The 23,619-nt window shown below is 49.1% G+C and overlaps 3 protein-coding genes across 3 annotated transcripts in view; 2 read left to right on the top strand and 1 right to left on the bottom strand.

Moving 5' to 3' along the window:
- Positions 1-23,619, top strand: part of NEMF (nuclear export mediator factor) — a 162,394-nt gene that overhangs the window by 99,121 nt on the left and 39,654 nt on the right. The window lies entirely within an intron of this gene.
- DNAAF2 (dynein axonemal assembly factor 2) lies at positions 35-16,322 on the top strand. The gene is made up of 3 exons (XM_080397072.1): positions 35-2,672; positions 12,512-12,658; positions 14,852-16,322. The coding sequence occupies exons 1-3, from the start codon at positions 1,035-1,037 to the stop codon at positions 15,422-15,424; spliced, it is 2,358 nt and encodes a 785-aa protein (XP_080253198.1). The 5' UTR covers positions 35-1,034; the 3' UTR covers positions 15,425-16,322.
- On the bottom strand, positions 17,939-19,505 carry MGAT2 (alpha-1,6-mannosyl-glycoprotein 2-beta-N-acetylglucosaminyltransferase). Its single transcript, XM_080397082.1, has one exon. It carries the CDS (start codon positions 19,411-19,413, stop codon positions 18,067-18,069), a length of 1,347 nt encoding a protein of 448 aa, XP_080253208.1. The 5' UTR covers positions 19,414-19,505; the 3' UTR covers positions 17,939-18,066.

Below are 23,619 nucleotides of genomic sequence, written 5' to 3' on the forward strand. Positions count from 1 at the left end.
AAGGCAACTGGGGGAACCAGAGGCAGCTATATCAAAGGGAATATCTGTCTTTCAAAAAAAGAAGTTAAAGATAAGGAGAACTTGGTCTTTCACCATGCTGAATTGAACTGACAGGTAGTTATCTACAGAAGATACTGGAAATGTGGGTGAGGTTTTTTCTTCGGACAGGAAAGGTCTGGAGGAGATTTGTGAGGTGTTACCTACTGATGGCAGTATATAATCTGTTTGCAGACAGCGTTATGCAGACTGGGCGAGGCGAGGTAGGAGGAACAAGGACATGGTCCTTTGAAACTCTGAGAAGGCTGGGAGGTGGAAATCTTACTGAGGGAGCAGTCGGAAAGGTGGGAAAGAGTCAGGGCCTGGCAGCACAGACTTCTGCAGGAGCAGCTGGTTTGGCTTACAGCACAGAGCAGCCTGTTGGCACGTGAACCCAGCCCCTTTTCAATGAAACTGAGCAAAAACCTGCTGCAGCCACTCATGGGCATTGGGACCAGTTGAGCAGACTGGTGCTACCCCAAAGCACCTGCATCAGGTGTGGAACAGACAGGGGACCCTTGGTGCTGTGCTGGCATCACCGTGAGCATGGCTTGGGGGCAGGAGCAGGACAAGTACATCGGGGTGGGGATGGAAACCGGGTACAAGAGGTGGGAGCTGAACTGCTGAGGGTGTAAACCCAAACGCAGGAGGGAGTGCACCAGCACTTCTGAATGTACTGGCTGACCATCGGCCAGGACTTGCAGAGGGATGAGGAGGCGAAGCTGGAGAGCCACCCCTGCGGAAGTCAGCGGTGAGGGCTAAGAGCCGCCACTGAGGGGAAAGGAGGGGAAAGGCTCAGCGACGTGTTCAGGAGTGGAGAGGAACCGACTCTGCTGAAGACCTCTGGGGGAGAGCCCGCCATGTTTGGTGTGTCCATAGCAACTGGCAGGCGGGCGCCGCCATCTTGTTTACTATCACCATAGCAACGAGCCCACCCGGGCCGGAGGCGCCATCTTGTTTGGTGTCTCCACAGCAACGAGAGCGGCCGCGCCGGAGCCATGGCGGGCAGGGGGCGGTTGGAGGAGCTGGAGCTCAGCGCCGAGGAGACGGAGCGGCTCCAGCGGGCTTTCCGCGACAAGCAGTTCCAGGCGCTGTTCGCCGAGTACGCGGCGGAGCTAGCCGACCCGGAGCAGCGCCGGCTGTACGAGGAGGAGGTGGCGGCCCTGGAGCGGGAGCGCGGCATGGAGGTGCGCTTCGTCCACCCCGAGGCAGGCTACGTGCTGCGCACCAGCCAGGCCGGCTCCCGCCGCTGCTACCTCAACGTCTGCAGCAACCCGCACGTCGGGGCGCCGCAGGCCCGCGCCGAGCCCGGAGGCCATCGCTGGGCCCTTCCCTACAGCCTGGCCCCGGGCCGGGAGGAGCTGGACCGCGGCGGCCGCCGCCGCCTGGTCTACGACGTGGTTTTCCACCCGGCGGCCCTCCGCCTGGCCGCCCGCAGCGCCCGGTTCCGCCGCCTGCTCAGCGACACGGCGCTGGAGGCCGTGGAGCGCCACTGCGCCGTGCAGCTCGACCGCGCCAACGCCGCCGTCCTCCGCGGCACCAAGTACAAGGGCGTCCCGCAAGCGCCCGTCATCCGCACCCCGCTGCCCGGCGCCGCCCCGCCGCCCGCCGCCGCCGACTCCCCGCTGCCGCCCTTCCCCCTCCCGCCGCCCGCCGCCCCGCCGCCGCCCGCCACCGCCCCGCCGGCGGCCCAGCCCCCCGGCCCCACCGCGCCGCGCTGGAGCATCCGCCACCGCTCCTACGTGGACCTGCAGGACTACCGCTGCTGCCGGGACTCGGCGCCCAGCCCCGTGCCGCGGGAGCTGGTGGTGACGGTGGAGCTGCCGCTGCTGCGCTCGGCCGCCCAGGCCACGCTGGAGATCCGCGGCCGGGAGCTGCGCCTCGACTCGCAGCGTCCCGCCTACCGCCTGCGCCTCCGCCTCCCCTACGACGTGGACGAGAGCGGCGGGCGGGCCACCTTCGACAGGGCCCAGCGGCAGCTGCTGGTCACGCTGCCCGTGCTGCCGCCAGCCGCCCCGCAGGAGCCGCCAGGCCCGGCCGCCGAGCGGCTGGAGGAGGCCGAGCCCGGGGCGGAGGCGCTGGGCCAGCCGTCGGCGGCAAAGGCGGGCGGCGCGGCGGCCTCTCCCGCGGGCCCCGGCGACGGGCAGCCCGCCGAGCCACCCGCGGGCCCCGACCCGACGCCGCCCCGCTCCGGCGCCGCCTTCCCCGCCGCGGGTGCCGGCCTCGGCGGGGCCGCCCCTCCGTGCCCTCCCCAGGGCCCGGCCCCGCAGGCCGCAGAGGGCAGCCCCGGCGAGATGGCTCTTCCCCGGGGCTCCGGCAGCCTCGAGGCCGCCGTGTGCCCTCCCTTCCAGTGCAGGCAGGATGAGGCCTCCCTCACGCTGCTCCTGGATGTGCCTGGCATCCAGCCCCAGAGCCTCAGCGGGGACGTGGGCCCGAACCACTACAGCCTCTGCTTCTCAAGTGACAGTGGTGCCTATGCCCTCTTCTTACAGTTTCCTCCCTCAAACAGGCTGGCATCCCCCGAGACCAGCATTAGCGTGTCTGCCCACAATGCTGCCATTGGGCTCGCCAAGGCCCCCGGCAGCACCGGGCCCTGGGAGAAGTTCTGCTTCGGCCTTGACACCTCCGCTCTGCAGGTAATGGCTTCAGAATGGCAGGGTTTGATGCATCATGATCCCCAGAGCACGACCGCTTTGCTGCGGTGTGCGACTTCTCTTTGGATTTGACTGTGAACTGTGTCTCAGGGAGGTGTTAGGTGAATGGTTTGAGTTCAGAAGAAGCTGGTAGTGACGGAAACTGCCTTCCTCACAGAGCTGTTACCGGATGTAAGTGGAATGACCTAATTAGTGCTGGTCTTGTACCAGCAGTACAAAGGTCACATCACAAAGCTGACATCTTTGTCCTTGGAATTGAAGTGACTTCTGCCTCCTGTGCTGATTTTTTTTTTTCTAAGGGAAATTTTGATGATGAGTGAAAACAAAGCCTGCCCAATGTCCTTAGTGTTGGCTTTTAAAGCTGGGTAAATGGCTCACGCAGACTATTCATGTGAAGAAAGGAGATGGTTTATAATACACCAGCTGTAAACACACATGTGTACAGCATCATGAAATGCAGCCATGTGAGGGGAGTGTACCTGTGTGGCTGTTAAAGGCCAGAGTTCCCATCTACAGCCGCAGGAACACTCATTAGTTCAAGAGCAGTACAGCAAACAGCAGCTGTGAACTGCTGTCGATTGCTGTTTTGCTGGGCTAGTTCTTCATCTTCTTACCAGTCTGAACATGAGCCTAGTTTAGATGTTTTATTATTTTATGGGTTGTTAGGTAGCAATGTTCCCTGTGGTAGGAGGCAGTTGGCACGCTTGCTGCATCTGGCTGACAGTGCCTGCGGAGAAGTGGCAGCGTCCCTGCAAAGGGATGCTCACTTTGCGCCACTTGCTGTCAAGGAGCATCCACACAAGTTTTGTGGAGAACTAATGTTATTCTGTAAGCTCAGAGTTTCAAACAACTTATCATGAGCAGGGATTAAGACTGAACAATTCTTGTGTAACCTTTCAGCCTTGTGATTTGGAGTTTGTCTGCTATTTTAGAGCAATAAAATCCTTTGCGGTTTGGATTGTGTACCATGGGAGTGCAAGTCCAGAAAACTGGCAGGCTTAAAGTATATCCACCAGGATGGTGGCTTGGAGTATCTTAATTGCTCCATCCCTACAAATAGAAAATACTGAGTGCTTCTGAAAGAGATCCAATTAGTATATGTGCAGCTGAATCTTCACATTTTATTTCCCATTTAGTAGGCTGCATACCTCTTCTTTAACAGCAACTTCTTTGAAGGAGGAGCTGATCATTTTGGGTAAGTATCAAAGATGATGAGTTTATTGAGAACCACTTATGCTGAACTGTTGGCAGTGCATTTCCTTTGCTTTTACTGGAGTGGGAGCCTGCAAGTCTGTGCACATGGGGCCGTGAAACATTTGGCATTACTGTTAACTGGTGTGATCAAGTACTAGGTGCCGATGCGATGTCAAATAAGCTGTTGAGCAAACTATCACCCCTTTTCTGTATAGATACTAAAGTTGTGGGGTAGGAACTACAGGTGTTTCAGCCGCTTTTCCAGATAGTCTGAATATCTTTCATCATGTGCTGTGTGTGGTGTGTCCATCTGTGCGCTTCCTTGTTATTTTACGGCATGCAGGCCTAAAAGCAGTTTTTAAGGGAAGCTTTCTGTGACTCCGTGTGGGGATGTAGCTGAGAATTGTCTGGGAACAGGAAGTTCTGCATTATCTCTTTAGTACTGTGATTGACAGATGTTTCTGCATGCTTTGATCTCAGTCTAATGACTGATTGGTATTGCATTCATTATTATGAGTGGGGGAACATCTTTTGATTGGAAGTTGTTAAAAGGCCATCCAGTAACGAGATTTTGGTCAGTATTACCATTTTGTGAGTTAAAGAAACATTTATGCTGAATTTATTATATGTTGCAAAATATTTTGGGTGGAGTAGCAGGAGGTGGAGACTGGGCATTAGTCACAGGCTTCCCAGCCATTCATTCATGTAGCAGACTAAAAAAGATTGATTTTTTCTGGCATGCAGTCCTTTTGGATACCGGGCCTGCAGATTGAAGCAGCTGAAATAATCTGAAGTAATTTATTCTGTTTGCCTTTTTTAGCTGTGCTGTTTCCCAAAAGTGCCTGTGCCAGCGCCAATAGCTGCATTCAGTCAGAGTGAAGTGAGAAAAATTAATATTTAATTAGAGCTACTATTACATGCTGTCTTCTGTCCATTAACTATTTGCTTGTGGTAGCTTCTCTTCTACTTACGTTGATTTCTTCAGTTTGTCTGCTGTCATCTCTGGTGGTTTTCTACTTTGAATCTCTTTCCATAAATTAGAGTTATGGTTCTTGCATTGAGATCTGCAATGAATTGCATCAGTCATAGCAGAGTGTTTTAGGAATGCACGCAGTATCAGCACCCTGTTTAATCACTTCAGGGAGCTTTTGGTGGCCTAGGTGAGTAGGAGTTTTGTCCTGCATCTCCCAGTCACGCTGCTGTCTGCTTGTTTGTACTCTCTTCTCCCACAGTAGTGTTGCCAGAGGATAATGCACAGCGAAAGAGGAGGCCAGTGTTCTTTACAGCTATGAAATTCCTACTCCACTGTCTTCTGGGAAGTTGCTTCTTTCTGGAGACTAAGGGTTTCTGTGTTTTTTCATGGAACAGATTCCTTGCTGGAATTAGTTACTTCAGAAATCTGCCCAACTCAGTGAGAGCTTGTGTCCCAGTGGCTATTAAGAGTACCCTGTTAGGCTGCCTGTGCAATTATCTCCCGTTAAGCTGCCAAACAGCCAGGAAAATGTGACGGTAATTGTTCACCACATAAGCAGAATGCATCTCGTCAGCAGCCTCGTCCCTGGACTATGATGTAGCTCAGTGCATAATCGCTTGATTTTGATTGCCTGTGCACCTCTGCCCCGATCAACACGTGCAGTAACAGTGCCAGTAATTGCACAGCCCTGCCTTGCATGCCTGTGATGTTCCTGTTAGCGCACCGGCCTCTTTTCTTGTTGGGAATTGGTTTGATCCAGATACTGGTAGAAGAATGAGTTGAGCTTGTCCTTAGGATGCCATTCTTGAAACAGAATTTCAAGGACTGGTTTTGCTTTTGTAGTCAGATATGTTTGAATCCCTGTGCTGAAAGGCGATATATTTAGAGCTCAGTTTCCATAGATGCTGAGCAGTCTGAATTCCCACCCCAGCAAGTGCTTATTTTCAGCAAGTCTTTGCAGTGCAACAGTTCTCCCCGGACTTTTAACTGTGTCATTGCAAGTGTTCCCTCCTTTGATAGCTGTTGATGTTGCTTTGGTTTTACTGCTTTCCCGTACAATAGACAGTCGGCTCTCTGCTGACCGAGCTCTAACTTCTTATCAGCGGTTGCAGCCATTGCTTCTCTCTCTCTCTGAGTAGTTTCGCTCCTTGGCTAAACCATAATGTCCACATGCTTGTTACATCCTGTAAAAAGAAAGATTCCGTAAGTTTGGACTTCATGGACTGGGGTTATGTATTTCAGGAGTTTAAAAATTATCTTTTGTCACCGGCTTTGTGCTCCATCACTGTGCCAGAGACCACACAGCATTGGTCTTTCTGCAGGGCTTCCTCCAGGCTCTGTTTTTCCAGGGGAATAGAGACTCATGACCTGAGGAGTTGCCCAGTTGCCCTGTTGCCAGAGTCACCATCCGCTTTTTTCTGCGAAGGACCAGCTGTGGACGGTGCTCCCTCCGTTACTCTTTATTAGTGGATGAACTGCAATACCTTCTACATCTCTTGCTCCCATTTGTTCAGATCCTGAGAGCTCAGGCCTAGGAAACTCCTGCCTCAGAGAGTTCGCCTTCTTTTTAAGACAACAGAGCTTGAGGAGTAAATGATGAAAAAAGAATGGTTGATAGTTAAATAACCATTAATAAAATTTGTAAGCCTGCCAGGCAAGGTTTCTGAGAACAGCTTGTCCCAGAAACGTCCTGGTGTACAGCAGAGCTGGAGTTGGGCAATTACAGAAATCATGCCTTTGTAAAGCACTGTCTTTTAATGTTTGGTCTCCTGGGGTTAAATGCTCAGTACTTAGAAACAAAGCCTGGTGTTCTGGTGGGTGTATCTGAATTACTGCAACTTGGAGGCTCAGTTATACTAGCATGTGAAACAGATAATTAATTCTGCCTGCAGTTTTTGGGTCATGTGTGCTCATTTTCATGTGATTAGAAAAAGTTGGGTTAAAGTATAATTCCCTTTCATGCTGATCAACACCCTTCCTGACCTGCCTGATGGACTGAAATGAGTTTGTTCAGAGGATGTGTGCTCACTCTCCTGGTCAGTGCTTCCCTTTTGTAATAAAAGCCTATGTTCTGTTATGGAGAATATTAAGATTTAACTCACGTAAACCCCCGCCCTGGGCTCCAGAGAACAGCAGGGAGAAACATTTTCTCTGCTTTACTATGCATTGAGATTGTGGCTTTTTAATATTTACAGTACGAAAAATATACTGAACATTCCTGATTAGTTCATGGTTTGAACTAAGCATGAGTTATGCTATTTGTGAGGCTTACTTAACGTACATGTCTGAAAGGGAATTGCATAGTGATATGAGAGCTTTCTTTAACTTCTATGTGAATGTTGATGCTTTTGTGGAGAATGTCTTAGATGGGTGTGTTACTGAGCATGGAATAAAGAGATGTGATTTTTCTGCTGGTACAGCCACCAGCGCCTTGTGAAGGAGATCTTTTTGAAGCCTTTGCTGTTTTTTCCTTTGGGAAGCAGTTGGTAAATAACATGGAAGCCCCATGACCTCTGCTCACACCTACCTACTGTCATGGGTTGTTTTCTAACCCCTGGGCTTCTGTCTTCTGCTTTGGCAACAGGTATGCTGTGGCGCAGCTCCTCCAAGACAAATAGCCGCTATGACCTGTTTACACAAAAACCCCCATGGGAATAATATTACTTTTGGTTGCCTTTACAACAGAGGGACTGTCAGTCTTAGAAACTAATCTTCTGTTATCTCATCAAGTATGGTATTTGTCTTGTATGTGCTGTCAGATCTGTTGTGCCCAGGCAGATCCCCTGCTCTCCATCCGTGCTGGACATGAGCCTGGCATGGGGCTGCCAAGAGGCCACGTATTCCCTGGAAAAGAAGTCATCAACATGCGGCTGCAGGCAGCAGAGCTATGTTGCTCCCAGAGCTGGGAGCATGTGGAAAAGGCCGTGGGCTAGACGTGATCCCGTGGCCATGCTGGGGCTGTTCTTGTACATGGTCATCTCAGAATTAGGGCTCCTGTGGATAAATGTATTGCTTGGTTTGAGAGTCAACCAAGCATGAAACCTAGAGGGCCGTGTTGGCAGGTATAAGATACATTGATGTTTCAAGCCTGGGCCACCTTTCAGGGAGAAATTTGTACTGGAGAGCTGAATGGGTGCTGCAATATTCCCACAAGTCCCAACAGAGGTGCTGGATCTCAGCTGGCTGGGGCAGGCCAGCTGGCTGAACTGCTGCATCTAGGTTTCACCCTTGTTCCCAAACTATTTTGAGTTGTGTTACATGCTTTCTTTGAAAATCAGGGTTATAATTTTCAATTCCAAGTTACTACAAAGAGTTAATTATAATAGGGGTCACTTCTTAGAAGATGATGCTAGAAACTAGGACTGTTGTGCTTAATCCTACAACAATTTATTTTTGGTTCAGTTAATTCTGCGCTCAGCGTTTCAGGACTCTTGGCAAGTTTTTTGGGAGGTCAGAGCAGGACAGAAAAGGAGAACAGAACAAACTTATTGTTTGATTATACTTTTTTTTCCAAAGGAATCTCTTTCCCAAACTACATTAAGAAACATAATTAGTTTGCTTCTGCTATAAACCAAACTGATTTCTGAATAGCCTTTAATTGGTAGATGCATTATGGGAATAACGTACTCACATAAAACAGTTATGTCAGGAAACATTATTAACCTACTGATTAAGCTCATGAAAGCATCTTTTGAGCTGTTTAGTCTTTGCAGTCATGAATACCATATAACGTATACCATATTTCACCCACCCCCAGTACAGGTACTTTCATTCGCCATAACTTTGAGCTTCAAATTCTTGTGTCGAGCTGGTTTGCAGTGGGACCCTCCAAACCGAGAGGCCAGGAGGTCCATAGATCCAAGTCCCTTTTCATATTGGCATGAGCCTCTCATTACAGAAGACATGAATAATTTAAGCCTGAAATCTGTCCCGCTTTTAAAACTGTTGCAGCCTGCATGGGAGGTAACTCTGGATGGTAACTGGCTGCGGGTTTGAATAAAATAATGCAGAACAAACTATGCGAGTGCCTAAGGGCAACAGTGGGGGGACTGGCTTTGTGCTGTGTCTGCCGGTGTTGCAGCCGCTGCTGCTATGCACTCTCAGTGCTGTGCAATATGAGGACAATTTCAAATGATGAAGTGTTCTAGAAACCAGAGTCATTCCTGCTAACGTTTATGTTAATTTGGTCTCAGTTTAGTCACAGGGAAAAACGAATGTGTACCAAACAGCAGATGACAGTATGTGCAGGGAAAAACAAATGTAATTCTAAGTTGCTAAGAGAGTGTCATAAATATCAGAAAATAAACAGTTTAAACTGAAGAATTATTTTACAGGGTCATTGAAATCATCTGCAGGTGATTGTCCTTTGCTGCTCTTCCAAGCCAGAGCAAACAGGCTTTAAAATAAATTCCTGAATCATTTTTTTCAAGGTCTGTGCTTTGATAACATCTGCAGTAATATAAGTGCCTCAGTGTATACTCACAGTGAATGCAAAGTCTGAATTACAGTCACTGGCTGTCTGAACAGGCTAATGATAATCATTATATTGATAACAAACAGCATTGCTTGTGCGTACAGCATGAAGTACCATGATTTATGGCAGACCACTGGGTAGTGCTGTGATAAAATTTTAAATACTTATTTGAAATGTAAGTGTAGTGCTCTGGGAATACGGTGTTGAGCTGGTATGAAACCTGGTAAAATTGGTTTATAGTAATTAGTCAAAATGATAGGAACATTGTCACAAGCAGTTACTTTTTATCCTTGTGTACTGATTAATAGACATTCCATTCAGTTTTTCTTTTTTAACAGCATTTTCTGTGAAGAAAACAAATCATTTTGCTTTTAATCAGGGAGAAAACCTTCAGAAAGATTTATTGGGTTTGTTGCCAAAGGGTGAAGTTGTATTTGGGATGAGGATGAACAACTGTCACTTCTGTAGCCATGGTTCACGGGCAGCACGGGCACTCTCTGTACAAATCTTTCTACCTTGTGTTTACTTGTAAGGGTCCTCCCGGTCTTCTTCATTGTACCTCTGCTTTGGTGGGTGTAAATGGTCTCCTGCTATTTCAGAAATGCTTCTGTGAAACCATTCCCGCATTTCATGGGGTGCTAGGTGCTGAGCCCTGTGGCAGAACACTCCCTTTGCTGCTGCAGCTCTTTTTCCACAGCACTGACTTCAGAGGCAACACATCTGCAGAGTCTGCAAGCGACCCTGTAGTTAAAGTTGCTTCAGATAAAGTGATCTAAGGATGTGATTTGCTATATTTTGACATAACAAAGCTTTTCATTACCTGTTGGCTTTTCAAGCGTCTCCTGATTTTTGTACCTGGGATTTCTTCTTATTGTTAACGCTGCTTACAGACATGAGTGAGGTCAGGCACCAACTTTGTTAAGAGCACAAATGCACAGTAAGACAGTCTTTTCACAAAAGGCTTATGGTCTCACTAGACAAGACAAATGCAGGCTCAGAGGCGGGGGGGAAAGATTGTTTTCCCCATTTTAGATAGGAAAAATGGAGGCAAAGAGATTTGCTCACAGTCATAGCAGTTTGGGAGAAAGCAGAGAATTGAAGCAAGATTGCGGAGATCCAAACCCCATGGTGATTCTTTTCCCAAAGGGGTGTTGGGATGTGGAGATTTTGTAGCAGAGATTTTGGAGGAAAAACAGTAACAAACTGCTCTCTCTTGCTCTCTCTCTCAATCTCCATAAATAAATAAATAAATAAATAAATCTGAACTCAAACTGTGAGTGTCCAGCTATCAGGAAAGAGTTCTTGCTCTTAAAATGAAAACATGGAGTGCAAAGGACTGGAGGTGTCATCTAAAGGTGAATTATGGGCAGGTGACTTTGGTTTCTGAGCTGGGTGTGGAGAGTCGCGCTAGAGCAGAGGGTGCTTTGCTGCTCCTCCCTTCAAAGCCAAGGCATGATACCAGGACAGGCTGCACTGCCGTTGCACTTGGCAGTGTGCCGAAAATCCCGCGGAAGGGAAGCTGAGCTGTTCTGTCTGTGATGCATGGGCAAACCGATGCTTGGTGGAGATGGAAATGTGTCTCCTGGGCTGCCCAAGGCCTTGCCAGCGATCCAGTTCATGACCTTGTGGGAGTTTTGGTGCTGCACAGATTTTTGTGTCTGTACTCCCTGCCTTGTTTCTTTACTCTGACACCTCCTCTTGAACTTTGCAGAATATTTCTATAAGCCTAAAGCACTGGCAGGGTCCCTCTCTGGCAGGCAAGACGATGGAATAAGTACTTTAGGATTTCTATTAAAAAAATATGCAAGAAGTAGGTATGTTACTAGAGGGTTTTCTGTCAGGGCAACCCTGCTGTAGTTTAATCTTTCCACAAATTGTCTCAGCATCCAATGTTGGATGTTTGCCTGGATTGTAGTCTTTCTGGATAGAAAACTAATTCAATCCTCTGGTGTTGAAAACCAGCAATAGGTATGTTACGACTTTCCATATTGTGATTTCTAATTTAAATAGTGAAAAAATAGGACGCTGTTTTATTTTTCCCATACAGAATGTTTTTTTTCCCAAGATGACAGTTAGATTTTGTACCTTAAACACGTGTGGCATCTGGCTGTGCATAAGGCTACATCCACAGGAGGCCAAAAATGTGCAGAAATGCCTTTTTGTGCCTCAGTCCACAAGATGTCAGTGATAATGGAATTTAATTTTCATTGGGATGACAAGAGAGTAGAACTGGACCGAGAAATTTAAAACTACGACTCAAAGTAAAAGGTTTGCAACTTTCCCCTGCTATTTCCAATTAAATGGTTTGTTGTTAAACAGGAAAGGTAATTGACAGAATATGAGAATAGTCCTCTAGGTTAGATCACTTTTATTGTGCCAACATCTGTCCTGTCTCGCAGCCTAGAGCAGATGATTTAGGAAGAATATGAGGACAGGGAAAGCTCTCCAGTTCTTATGAAACAGCCCCTCCAGGACATATTTTAGGACCTTTAATTACCTGTACCTGATTTAAATCTTTAAACCTGTAGCAACATGTTTCACATTGTTTGTGAACTGCGTATTAACAGCCTCAAAACATGTCCCAGACTGTTGTTTCTGTGTACCTCCCTGTTTCTTCCAACTGGTGTTTATGCTTGCCTAAACGGAGACCTGAGAAGCCTCCATAGATAGATGTGTAATGGATCTAGCCATGCATGTTTCATAGCTTGTGCTTTAGAAGGTCTGATCTTGAAGGCTGAGGGTTCAAAGATCCCACAGAGACTGTCCAAGGAGGTGTTTGCATTTTCCTGAAGTAAGACACTGAAACATCCATAAAAGCATAATGCCTTCCTGATGTTAAGGCAGGCGAGGGCAGTGGAACAGTGTCGGTCCAAATCATTCCTTACAAGGAGACTAAATCTATATATTAGTCACGTTATTGAAAGAGACAAGACATACGTTTCTTTTATCTTTGTGTATGATGCCAATCCATACTTTAAATCAAAACCAGCTATGCACTGGTCTTCAATTAATTTCACCTTGTTACTTCTAAATGTCTGACTTAGAATTTCTCTACCGAGATATGAGTGTGCTGTGAAGCTTGTGTTGTGAATTGGGGTCCTGGCTTTGTTTGGAGTGAGTTTCTTGCTCTGATATCACTGTAGTATGGGAAGAACGTAACCTGCTCTTTCTTTTCTTTAGGAGAGATTGTTTGTCAGTGAAGAAAACGTTGATGAATTTCTAGGCACTGTTTTATGCCCTTCCTTTTGCTCCCAATCAGCGCTGGAAAGTCAGCCATTAATTGAAGTGCTTGATGTTACTGAGGACAGAATTCAAATCAGGTTGAAGGTAAGGATCTCCCTGGCAGTGGTACATATTGCTGACTGATTTGTGTACTTCAGCAAGACCATATCAAATCTGACTGAAACCTTCCTGTTTTGTCTTGATATAGCAGGGAAGACCCTGGAGTAGGGTGTATTTGCAAGTGTAAATGTCAGTTTTTAGAAGCATAGGTTCACGTTTGTGCCGTTTAATGTGATCAAGGGATTGAAACTTCCCGTATTTAATTTGGGAGATGGAGAACTGCAATATAGTCATTAAAGACAGAGCTTTCTCCTTGCAGGAATACAGCATGGCATGCACATGCTAAATTTCTCACTGGTATTACAGTAAAAGAATGACTAAGTAACTAGCTTGTAGCCCTCCTTCAAAGGGACCCCAAGTGCTTCCAGGTCAGAGCTGATGACAACATGTTGCAAACAAATCATGGCAGATGTCATCAGAATAAACCCCGGAATGTTCTTAAAATGGAAATAAAGAGGTAAATAATGCACGTCCTTCAAATGCCCAAGAGTTTGGGCTCATGTACTGAGCCCATGGTTAAAGAATGCCAGCTTCTGCACGGACACCTTTCTGGATGAAAAAGAAGTGAACTTACCCCAGGGACCTGAGGCCAGGAAGGGGAGTGGAGAGGCAGAGAACCTGGCTGCTGGGGATGTGGAACGGAAAGGGCTCTTTAAGATGGACAGAGGGTGCTTGGTCACGGCCACTGCTTCATGCTGTCTGCCATGTAGCACAGGTGGGAAAACCATGAGGATTTTGTCTCTGAAGAACCAGGTCTCATTATCTTTATGCGGTGCAAATGTTTGAATATGTGGTGGTTTCCTGTTTCGATAATTAAATATGGGACTATTCACCGTAAAAGCTGGTCTCAATTTCACTCTTTGTAATGCATGAGGCCTCATTCAGGCTACCCTTCTTTCTCAGTCACCCTGACTATATAAAGGATGCAAGGTAGTCTGTTTCTGAAGTCTGCCGCAGGATTAAAACAACCTCCCTTTGCAAAAGAGGAGATGGAGAGAAAAAGAAAACAAAATATTAGTTTTGTAAAGAGGAAAATGTGAAGGCAAAACCCCCACAATCAACTGGTATTTCTTGGTAGACACTGTATCAGAAATTCATTTAAAACTTTTCGTAAAGGAATGATAATGTGCAGGGACAATTAGATTAGTTCTCTGGCCATGAACTGGAGACTGCAGATATAGTTAATGTGCAGATGGCTTCTTGGAAAGCAAGTTCAGACAAAGCATGCAACCTCTGGAACTAAGCTGGAGGACTGAGGAGTTTACCCTAAAGATAGCGGCTGCAGCATTATTTGACAGGCTTAACTTTTGTAGCTAGTGTGGATTGTACATTAAAGTTTAAAATTCAAATTGTTAGAGAGCAGATGGTTTGGTATCTAAGAAAGGGAAGCTGAGGTATCTTAGATCATCACACTTTCATGTGGGAGAATCATCCAGAGCTGGGGAGGACTTAGTAGTGTTTCTTTCGTTTCTTGCTGGAGTGAGCAGTGGCTTTGGGGTCAGAGGGGGCTGGGTGCGTGAGAGAGCTTTGAATTGATGAATCCAGCTGCTCCTGGACAGATGTCTGCCTGATCCTGCCTGCCCACTGAGAGGGATGTATGAGTTACCAGCTGTTTTTTGCTAAAGCTGTCAATAGCTGATGGTGAAATTGGCTAACTGCTATTTAGGCAGCACCGGGTCTCTCGGTTCACACTCTCCCGAGGCAAACCGCAGCAATCACTGGATTAATTTACTCAGTCTGATTGAGAAAGACAGCTTGCTTACCAGTTACCCCTTTCACATAAGGCAGGACAGTAATTTCCCTAATTGTGAGGTTAAAACACACTTCTTGCCACGAAAAGTTTAGATCCCTTCCCTGATTCTGTGGCCCGAGATGTTGAAAACAGCCTGGGTGTGGTGGCTCTCCAGCCTTCCCCGCTGTTAATTGCGCTGGAGGCTGTGGCCAGTTGGCAGCTGCCCAGCAGCATTTCCTATCGCAGAGGAAACCCTCGGGGGGCAAACGGCCTCCCTGCCACTCATTCCCACGTGCGGTACAAAAATCAGGAAAACCTCAGCACCGTACTGGCTTGGCTTTCTGGAAGTCGACTTTGGAGAAACAAGTGTCTTGGCTTGTCTTTACAGCAGTTTTGTGTGTCCAGTCTGTTCCAATTATAAAACAATTAATTTATTTTCTTGACAGCCGCAGGAAGCAGTCCTTTCTGAATGTGATGGAAAAGAAGAAATGCTTAACAGCTCAGGAGGAGATCTCGCTGAAAAGACAAACAGCGAGTACCCTCAAACAAAGGCAGAAACAAACTGTACTGCAGCTGACACAGTCGAAGGAGAACGTGGTACAGAAACCAACAAAACTTCCACATCTTTTGCAACAGCTGAAACAATAGGAAAAGTAGGTTGTAGTTCACACCATTGTTTGCAGCATGAACTTTCTGACACCAGTTCAGCAATTCCCAGTGAATCTAGGATAAAGGAACCAGATTTAGAAAGTGCTGTCATAGTAGGAGAAACGGCGGTGGCCACAGACTCTGAAAAACAAGCAGGCCTTCTGCTGGGGGGGCAGGCAAAAGCGGAAGGGGGCGAAGGGGCTGCGCCCACAGGGCTGGCGCGGGGGAACCAGCACAGCTCAAACAGCAGACCAGTCTCCCCGCTCCTGCGAGAAGTGAACACACAGGATGGGAGCGTGCACATTGTTAGGGATCACGTAACGCGCTGCCCAGTCGCGTTTCAGAACCCTTTGCTGTATGAGTTGGACTAGTTTAATTATTGTAGGATTTCCTTTTGTTGTTTGATACTTACTGCAACTTCCACAAGCTGGTTTGACTTCAGGGCTAAGAGTAGGACAACGGGTTCCTACTGAAACCGTTTTGTTTACATGTCAATGTAGAATACTTACAATAATTCTATAAATCTAATACTTTTTTTGGTTAGTTTTTGAAGTTAATAGGTCTGCATTTTCTCATCACATGTATGGGCTGAAATAGTTTTACTGACAAGGAGGATGCAGTTGAAGGTGAATCTGAGCTCGTGGAAGAAAATGCATCTTTATTGTTTACATTACTTTCTTGGTCTCTTGCTACATTACAGGGAGTGTTTCTATATACCCTCCTTCTAACGGCTTCCTCAGGAACTGCTGGTTTTAGTCCACCTAGAAATAAGCATTATTCATCATTTTTTCAAACCTTTCATTTTGTGGTAACTGCAGGATTAGACTTGCAGTGATTTTTAGCAATCAAATGAAATTTCTAATTACACGGAGAAGTTCTAATTAGTTTCTTAGAAATAGTCAACATTCATGCCATGTATTCCATCCTAGTACGTTATTTAGATCTGCAGCACCCAGACAGACCTCAGTCCGTCAACTGAACACATTTGATTGCACAACAAAAACACCCTCTCTGTTGCACGGCTGCTATGTGTATATGCAATTTGTAAAATGGATCGACTTCATCCAGATCGGATTTACTTTTTGAAAAGTTCCCCACAAGCCGCAGTGTGCTGTTCCCTGTATTGCTCTCAAGTGTGATAACCAAAAGAGCATACTAATAAACTTTCGGTTCCCTTTCTCACTGCTTCCAAAATAACTTATGTTTTCTTTTGAGTTGTACAAGACACGAATGTGCTTTGACAAAAATTAAATTTGACTTGTGTCACAACTGCTCTGGAATTACTCTTTACATTTCTCTGTGGAATGCGAGTGCTTGCAGAGGGGCGGGGGTGTACATGGTGCAAGTTTTACTTTTCTAAGTTCAGCGGAAGCCACAGCTGCCAAAAGCATCTGCCTGACCCTCTACGGCAGCGCAGCTGCAGGGGGTAAGTGGTTTCCTGGGCTTTTTACCCTGATCAGCTCCGTCGCAGTCGTGCAACTCCTGGTGGGAGGTGTCGAAGGGCTGAGGCACAGGCACGGCTTCTTCAGCATCAGCCCTGGCTTTGTGAAGCTGTGGAAATGGAGCAAGTACCAAAGCTGGTACAAAATCACAGTAGTTAAATTACCCCTGGAAAAAACCAGAGCATCTTATCATGGTCAAAATAAATATCTGCATACTACTTAAGAGTATTTCACAAAACTTGGCGCTCTCTCAAAGTAACATTTAACTGATGTATTCACAACCCATAAAGTAGGTGACAAACGGTGGTAAAAGGAAAGCCTTGTTACATGCCCTTCCATTCATAACCAACTGTTGTAGCCAGAGTCCTAAGAGCACCAACCCTATTTTCCTCTAATTAAAAAAAATGAAACTTTTAGGTTTTATTCCCCCCCCAAATCTCTTGGTATAAATCCACCTCTAAATATCGTAGGTCTGTCCCCTTAGCATAGCGTTTTCTTTCTCAGTGTTGCAAAAAGCTGCTTCTGTGCTACTGCTACCACTTGTGCTTCAAAGTGGAGTGCCGTTAAAGCTGTTGTGCCATTAGACTTAAAACAGGCGTGGAAGTGCTGGATGTTAATGACCAGCTCTGCTCTCGCCCGATCACGGCTTGCAGCGCCAGGTCAGCCTGTTTCCATTACACAGCAGTATTTTTTACTGGTCGCTTTACACAGCTGACGGATTTGAAAGCCAACTTTTTTTTTTTTTTTTTAATCCAAACAAAAGAGGTGTCATGCCACACTTTGTTACTCTATTATGCCTCAATTAGTGAGTATCGTTAAAAATTTAATGAAGTTAAATGCAGACTACTAGAATGGGTGACGGCATGTGTTCAGCCCTCTGGATTAAAGCAAAGACACCCCCTCTCTGCTGCCCCCCTCCCCCCCAGGTCCTGACTTTCAAGCGACACAAGATGACATCATCTTTTTGTGAGAATCAAGAACTTCTCTGGTATTACAAAACAACTGAATTTTATTTCGGCAGAACTAAAAAAATCGTGTATTTATCTACATTGTAGTAAAAACAATGATTTTTTTTTTCCTTCATATATTCATCAACACATCGCAACCAACCAGGACGGGCATGAGGTGACCCAGGCAGGATGGCCAGTGCCACTGGTGGAGGCGGCGTGCAAAGGCCGGGTAACCACCCCCAGCATGGCGCCACGGGCACCAGCGCTCTGCCGCGGCTGGGGGAAAACACCCCTCACCAGGGCAGCTATAAGCACCAGGAAAGATGCACTTACATACAAGTTTTCTCCTCCTCCTCCTCCTCCTCCTCCCGGTGAATGCAGCAGCGGTCAGTTTTTGCGTAGGGGCTGTGACACTGCTCTGAGCGGCCTGGCAGCAGCAAGTAACCTGTTTCCAAAATGTGGTTGCCGAATATGAAAGATTACTATTTTGGGACACCTTTTACAAGAATGTTTATTCATATTAAAGCAGAAACCAACTCATAAATGCTTTTTACACACGTGTGTTGTCTGTAAAAGACAGTATGGAACAACTCAAAAAGAAAAAGGCTGCGAGAGCGATCCTCACTGAAGTCTGCGGTAACTTTTACAGAGTTCGTGGTCCCTAATGTCTCCCCACCCTCCGTTTTTCACATGAGGGGAAAGGGGTGCCATGGAGTACCTTTTACTGACACTCATCGTTTCGGGAAACAGGTACTGTTGGTTGCTGTTCAAGAGAGAGTCGATTTTGGCACTCTGGGTGGACGGTCTGCAGGATTTCTTGTGGTGCATGCCGCAGTCCCCTGTGTGAAAAATCCTGGGGATTTCGGGAACCAGCACCTTCCAGAACTTTGGAAGACATGAGACAGTCAAGTGCTGCAGAGTCCAGTCCCAGTTGTAGTCGTCATAGGTGCAGAAGGCGTCCGTGCACTCGATGAGCTTCTGGTAGGTGTCTCTACCGAAGGCCATGCCCATGTTGTGCTCGGTGGACTTCCACGTCTTCATCTCCACTTTGTCGGCACGGCCGGCGAAGCTGCCGCGGACGGGGCTGTAGGTACCCAGGGAAACGATCTGGCACTCGGGGCACTCCTGCTCACGTAGGGCCCAGAGCTTCTTGAGGACGTGGTAGAAGTCGGGTGCCAGGTAGTGGTCCTCCTCCAAGAAGAGGACAGGCCCGGTGTGCTCCCGCAGCGCCCGCACCCGCTCCCAGACGAAGTGCAGCTTCCACCACCAGTGGTGCTTGGTCTGGGAGAAGCGGGCTTCGCGGTAGTGCCCGAAGGAGTCGGGGTACTCGGCGTTGATGCAGCCCAGGCGCAGGGCCGCCGCCTTGCCCACGTCGCGGGGGCAATCGCGGGGGTCGTGGCCGGGGAACTCGCGGGGGTAGAGCTGGATGCTGAAGGGGAAGAAGACCTGCAGGACGGGGCAGAAGTCCACGCGTGCCGCCAGCCGGTTCAGCTCCTCGGCCCACAGGTCGTGGCTCAGCACCAGCAGCACGTTCTCCACTCCCGCCGCCCGCCGCAGCGACTCCAGCAGCAGCCGCAGGTGCTCGGCTCGATCGTGCACCTGCACCACCAGCACCACGTCGGCGGCGGCGGCCCGCGCCGGGAAGCGCCCGGCGTTCCGCACCGGCTGGTCGAAGTTCAGCCGGTAAACGAGGGAACGGTAGCTCAGCGTCCCGTTCTCGGCCAGCACCGGCGGCGCTGCAGACGCAGCCGAGGCGTTAGCAGCACCGGGCCGGCGAGGCGGCGGCTCGCTGACCCGCGGTGCTTCCCCGGTGGTACCGGTACCGCCCCGCTGCTGCTGCTGCTGCTGCTGTTGCTGCTGCTGCCGCCTCCGCCCGCCGCCGCCGCCGCTGCCCCACAGCGCCAGCGCGCAGACCGCCAGCGCCAGCGCCAGCAGCAACACCTTCCGCTTGTAGATCCGCAGCCGCATCCTTCCCGGCGGCGGCGGCCGCCGCTCCCCGCCACCCTCCCGCCGCCGCCGCCGCCGCCGCCGCCGCTCCCGCAGGCAGCGCGCGCGCGCCGCCGCCGCCCCCTCCCGCACACGTCGCCGCACGCCATAGGCCAACGGCTCCCCCGCCGCCGCGCTCCTATTGGCCGTCAGCGCCGTCACTCCCCGCCGCTTCCGCCGGCTGGGGGCCGCGCAGCCGCTCCCGCCCCCCACATCGGGCCGGCCCGGGGGCGCCCGCTGCCCCGGGCGCTCGGCCGCGCCGCGCTGCCATTGGCCGCCGCTAATTGCGGGACCGAGCGGGAGCGCGAAGCGGGCTGGGGTCTCGGGCGGCACCTCCGGGCCGGGCCCCCAGCCCCTGAGGGTGCGGGGGCGAGAGAAAGTCGCTGCGGGAGCCGGGTGTGGAGCTGCCCCGCTGGGACCGAGCGGTGAAACCGGCCCAGATGTGCCCGAGCAACGCGTGAGAGACTCACCCTAGAGCTGCAAGAAGGAAAGAAAAACCATGCCAGGCTTGACAAAGCGAGACAAGAAATTCCTTCCTGAAACACAAGAAGAATAAGACGCATTAATTCTAGAACTGCAAGGATAAATTTAGTCGAGATTTGCAAGATTAATGTATAAGAAGAAAATTCCAGAATGGCAAGAGTACTAAATTTCTAGAATTGCCAGACTAATACATTCAAAAATCATTCCGGAATTGCATGAATACAAGAAAATAATTCTAGAGTGGCAAGAACAATGCGTAATAAAATCACGTTCAAATTGCAAGAATAATACGTAATAAAACAATGCAACAATTCCAAAAATAACACATAATAAAATCAAGCTACAAGAATAATACATAATCCTAGAATTACAAGGACATAAGACAATAATTTTAGAATTGGAATGTAAAATGATGGTCATTCTAGAATTACAAGAGTAATCTAGAATGAAATAATCCTACAGTTACAAATAATGGCAGGGGTTACTCTGGGGATCCTGTACAGTCCCAGCTGTGAGACGTGGTGACGTGGCCAGGGCACGGTGCGCTCCGAGGGCCAGGCACGGTGCCCATGCATGTCCTTGGGACGGGTGGCAGCAGGACACTGGTGCTCGCAGAACCGCACCAGTTTGCCTTCGAGAAGCTTTCCAAACCTGCCAGCCGTCCCCGTGCCGTGTGTGGGGGTGGTGGCGGTGCGCAGCAACAGCGCAGCGTTCCACCAAGCCCCCAGCCTGGCAATGGAGCGAACGGCAGTGCCGGCATGTCCCAGCTCTGTCCAGCAGGAATTCCTGACTCTGTCTGCCTGCCCGCAGCAGTGGCCCCGCATCTCACAAGCACCCCCACCATGAGGGTCTCCGCTGCGCCTCATCCCTTACGGCACTACAATACTGTTTTCAGGAGGCTGCTATCACCTCCTCCCACGCAGGATGTTACTGATACATGCAGGTTCGGGGGCTGTTTATTTTTTAGTCTGGGTTAGCATCAATACTCATTTTCCTAATTTTAAGCATTCCTTGTCCCAAGAAGGCAACTCCCACAGAGCCAGATTTACGATCTTGCCACGGCTGTGGGTAAAACTTCAGCAACTGCAATGCTGTCCCACTGGGATAACAGAGTTTCCCTATCGCACAGGCAGCACACAGATAAACACATGAAGGATTGCAAAGCACTCAGATAACGCCAAGTGGCATCAGCACAGCAAACCCAGGCCAATTAAAGAATGACCTGGCCTGCCACCAGCCCCGCTTGCAGCAGCATTCAGGAGCATCAACTCGAGATCTGCCATCAAGGCTTTTTCCCCAAGACGAGACAGGTAAATACAGGTTTCAACTGCATTTAACAGCGTCTCACATCAGACAGCGTCCTCAAATTCTGAGTGAGAGCCATCGGTTGCTTTAACCCCATGAGAGTAACCCTGCAGGACTTTACTCTACAACATCCGAGGCAAACACAAAACTTCTTGGGTACAAGATTAACGAGAAGTGACCACAGTGATGCTTCTATGTTTAGGACGCATTTTTAATGACAGTTTCACAGCCTGACCTTTGCTGAGCTTCGTGTAACTCAGCAAGTTTCTCCGAATCATGCAGGCACAACTGGTGGTTTTCAAGCGAGGCATTAAAAAAGAGCATTGCTTAAAAGACAGAGGCTGGACTCTGCAGCAAAGTTGGTTTGATTCAATCAAATCGTGTTGCTACAAATAGGAAACACCATGTAAGTGGCCCAACAGAGTTCACCACAAGTACAATAAATGAGGTAGAATAGTTTCTCATGAGAACAATTTTTGCCTGGTCCCATTTTGTCTGCGAAAAGCCCTGGGCACAGCAGTCGGGCCACACACGCTCCTGCGCTTGCATTGTCAGCCAGCAGAACTGTGCCCGTCTTTTGCCATCTACACCGGCGCCCGCACCTGCCCGTCGGCCTCTTCCCCAGACGAGCGAGCTGGAGGAGATCTCGGGCACCGCGGCCGTCTTGCTGGCACGCAAGGGAAGCCGCCGGAGAAGATGCTCCTGAAAGAAGCGATTTCTGCTTTGGCTTCTATCTAACGCGGAAGAGCGGCCTCGGCTCTGGCTCCTCCGCCACCTCCTGGCTGGCTGGCAGCCGGCAGCGCCGGGCCGGGAGCGCGGGCACGGAGCGCTGCAGCAGCTGCCCCGGCTGCTCACCCCTCTGCAGACCCCCGGCTCAGAGCCCAGCTACCTCCCCGCGCACCTCGCACCTCTGGGATGAAGCTGCCATCGGGCAACTTCACCCTACCGAGACAAACGCTCTGCAGCACGGAAAGAGCTTGTTTGCAGGGATTGTGAGACACAGAAAATGGAGCTGGCTGGAACAGACTCCCAAGGGAACTTGGGGACATCGTACATCCCTCCGACCCCTCTGCTTGGCTACACAAGACTTCCCTTTTCTTTGTCTTTTGCTGGGTGGTGGGAAAGCAGGGAGTTCAGAAAGCTCCTCCTCACATTTGACCTCTGTGGAGACGGCAAGACCACAGCACGCTGGGGACGTTGCTGCGTTGCTAGAAGGTGCCCTGGTGCTAATGCAGTGACCTCTGCAGCACAGGGCTCCGGCACCCTACCACCCTCCTCCACGCCGTGTCAGCTGCCATAGTTTCAGAGGATTAAGGGAAGCCAAGTCAAGTTCTGGGGATGGCATTCGCTTCAGAGGTAATGGCAGCCCAGTGCACACACATGGGGTTTAAAAAAAAAACCAACCCAGCACACATGGAGAGCTGACAGCAAACTATTTGTGTACAAAAAGCCCTTTCCCACAGTCTCCTTTCCCCGCCAAGGGGGGGCTGCAGCCCTGTTCACCTTGGCCTTTGGCCCCCCAGCTGATCCCTTCTCCCAGCACAGCAGGGCTTGGACCTGACTTCACAGCCCAGCTGCTCATGCCCTGGGCCATGCAGGTGCAGTTCCCTCCTCCACCCAGCACAGCTGGCCCCCCTGGCAGGCCCTCAGCCATGCAGACACCCACACATCTGCATCTGAAATTCCCCAGTCCCACAGGAGGCCAAATTTCTGCATGTACACTCTTCCCCTCCCCTTAATCATGCACTCCACCTAAAAGGTATTTTTCCAAATGAGTAATCTTTACGCTGCTGCAATTAGGACAAGATCTCTCTCCCTTTACAACAGCATTAGCATACAACTATTCAAAAACTCCCAGGGTGAGCTCTGCAGTGCTTTCCAAAGGCTGCTGTTGAGGTAAACAGGCACACTTGTCTCCCTCCTTCACAAGTTCTCTCTAGTTGAAGAGCAACATATAAGGAATGATTCATCCAATTCTTCCTGTAGTTGCTGAAGAGTTACGGTTTTATGAATACTGTATCAAAAGAACATGGTCAAGTTATCCTGACCTTCACAGAAAGTTTTAATGACACTCGATATTTCTAGAATAAGGGATCCTCTTCCTCAGGAAGATGTGTCTTTTGCCCTTGTCTGAGCAAAGCCCTTTCATAGGTGTGCTTCAATATTTATTTCTACTATGAATGTGAATGCTACTAATTGGATTAGTAAAGAGTTTGAAACTGCTGATTTTTAGAACGTGGACAAAGGTTGTGCTCGCACAGAAGACGTTAAACTATACCTGCAAGCCAGTACCTTCTTCCAAAGCCTGCTGTCGCCTTTCAGGCTGCTCCTTGTGCTGTACATTGCATCGAGTTGTCACTTGAAGCCCAGTCTAGATCAGTTCTGTGCTCAGGAAGTACA

The sequence above is a fragment of the Falco punctatus genome (assembly GCF_963210335.1).
Source record: "Falco punctatus genome assembly, chromosome: 7".
NCBI lineage: Eukaryota > Metazoa > Chordata > Aves > Falconiformes > Falconidae > Falco > Falco punctatus.

What these genes read in the sequence shown, in the direction of transcription:
- DNAAF2 (XM_080397072.1), top strand. Translation starts at nt 1,035, where the DNA reads ATGGCGGGCAGGGGGCGGTTGGAGGAGCTGGAGCTCAGCGCCGAGGAG. An exon ending in TTGACACCTCCGCTCTGCAG is followed by an intron (nt 2,673 to 12,511) that starts GTAATGGCTTCA and finishes TCTTTTCTTTAG; the next exon opens with GAGAGATTGTTTGTCAGTGA. An exon ending in GAATTCAAATCAGGTTGAAG is followed by an intron (nt 12,659 to 14,851) that starts GTAAGGATCTCC and finishes TTTTCTTGACAG; the next exon opens with CCGCAGGAAGCAGTCCTTTC.
- MGAT2 (XM_080397082.1), bottom strand. Translation starts at nt 19,413, where the DNA reads ATGCGGCTGCGGATCTACAAGCGGAAGGTGTTGCTGCTGGCGCTGGCG.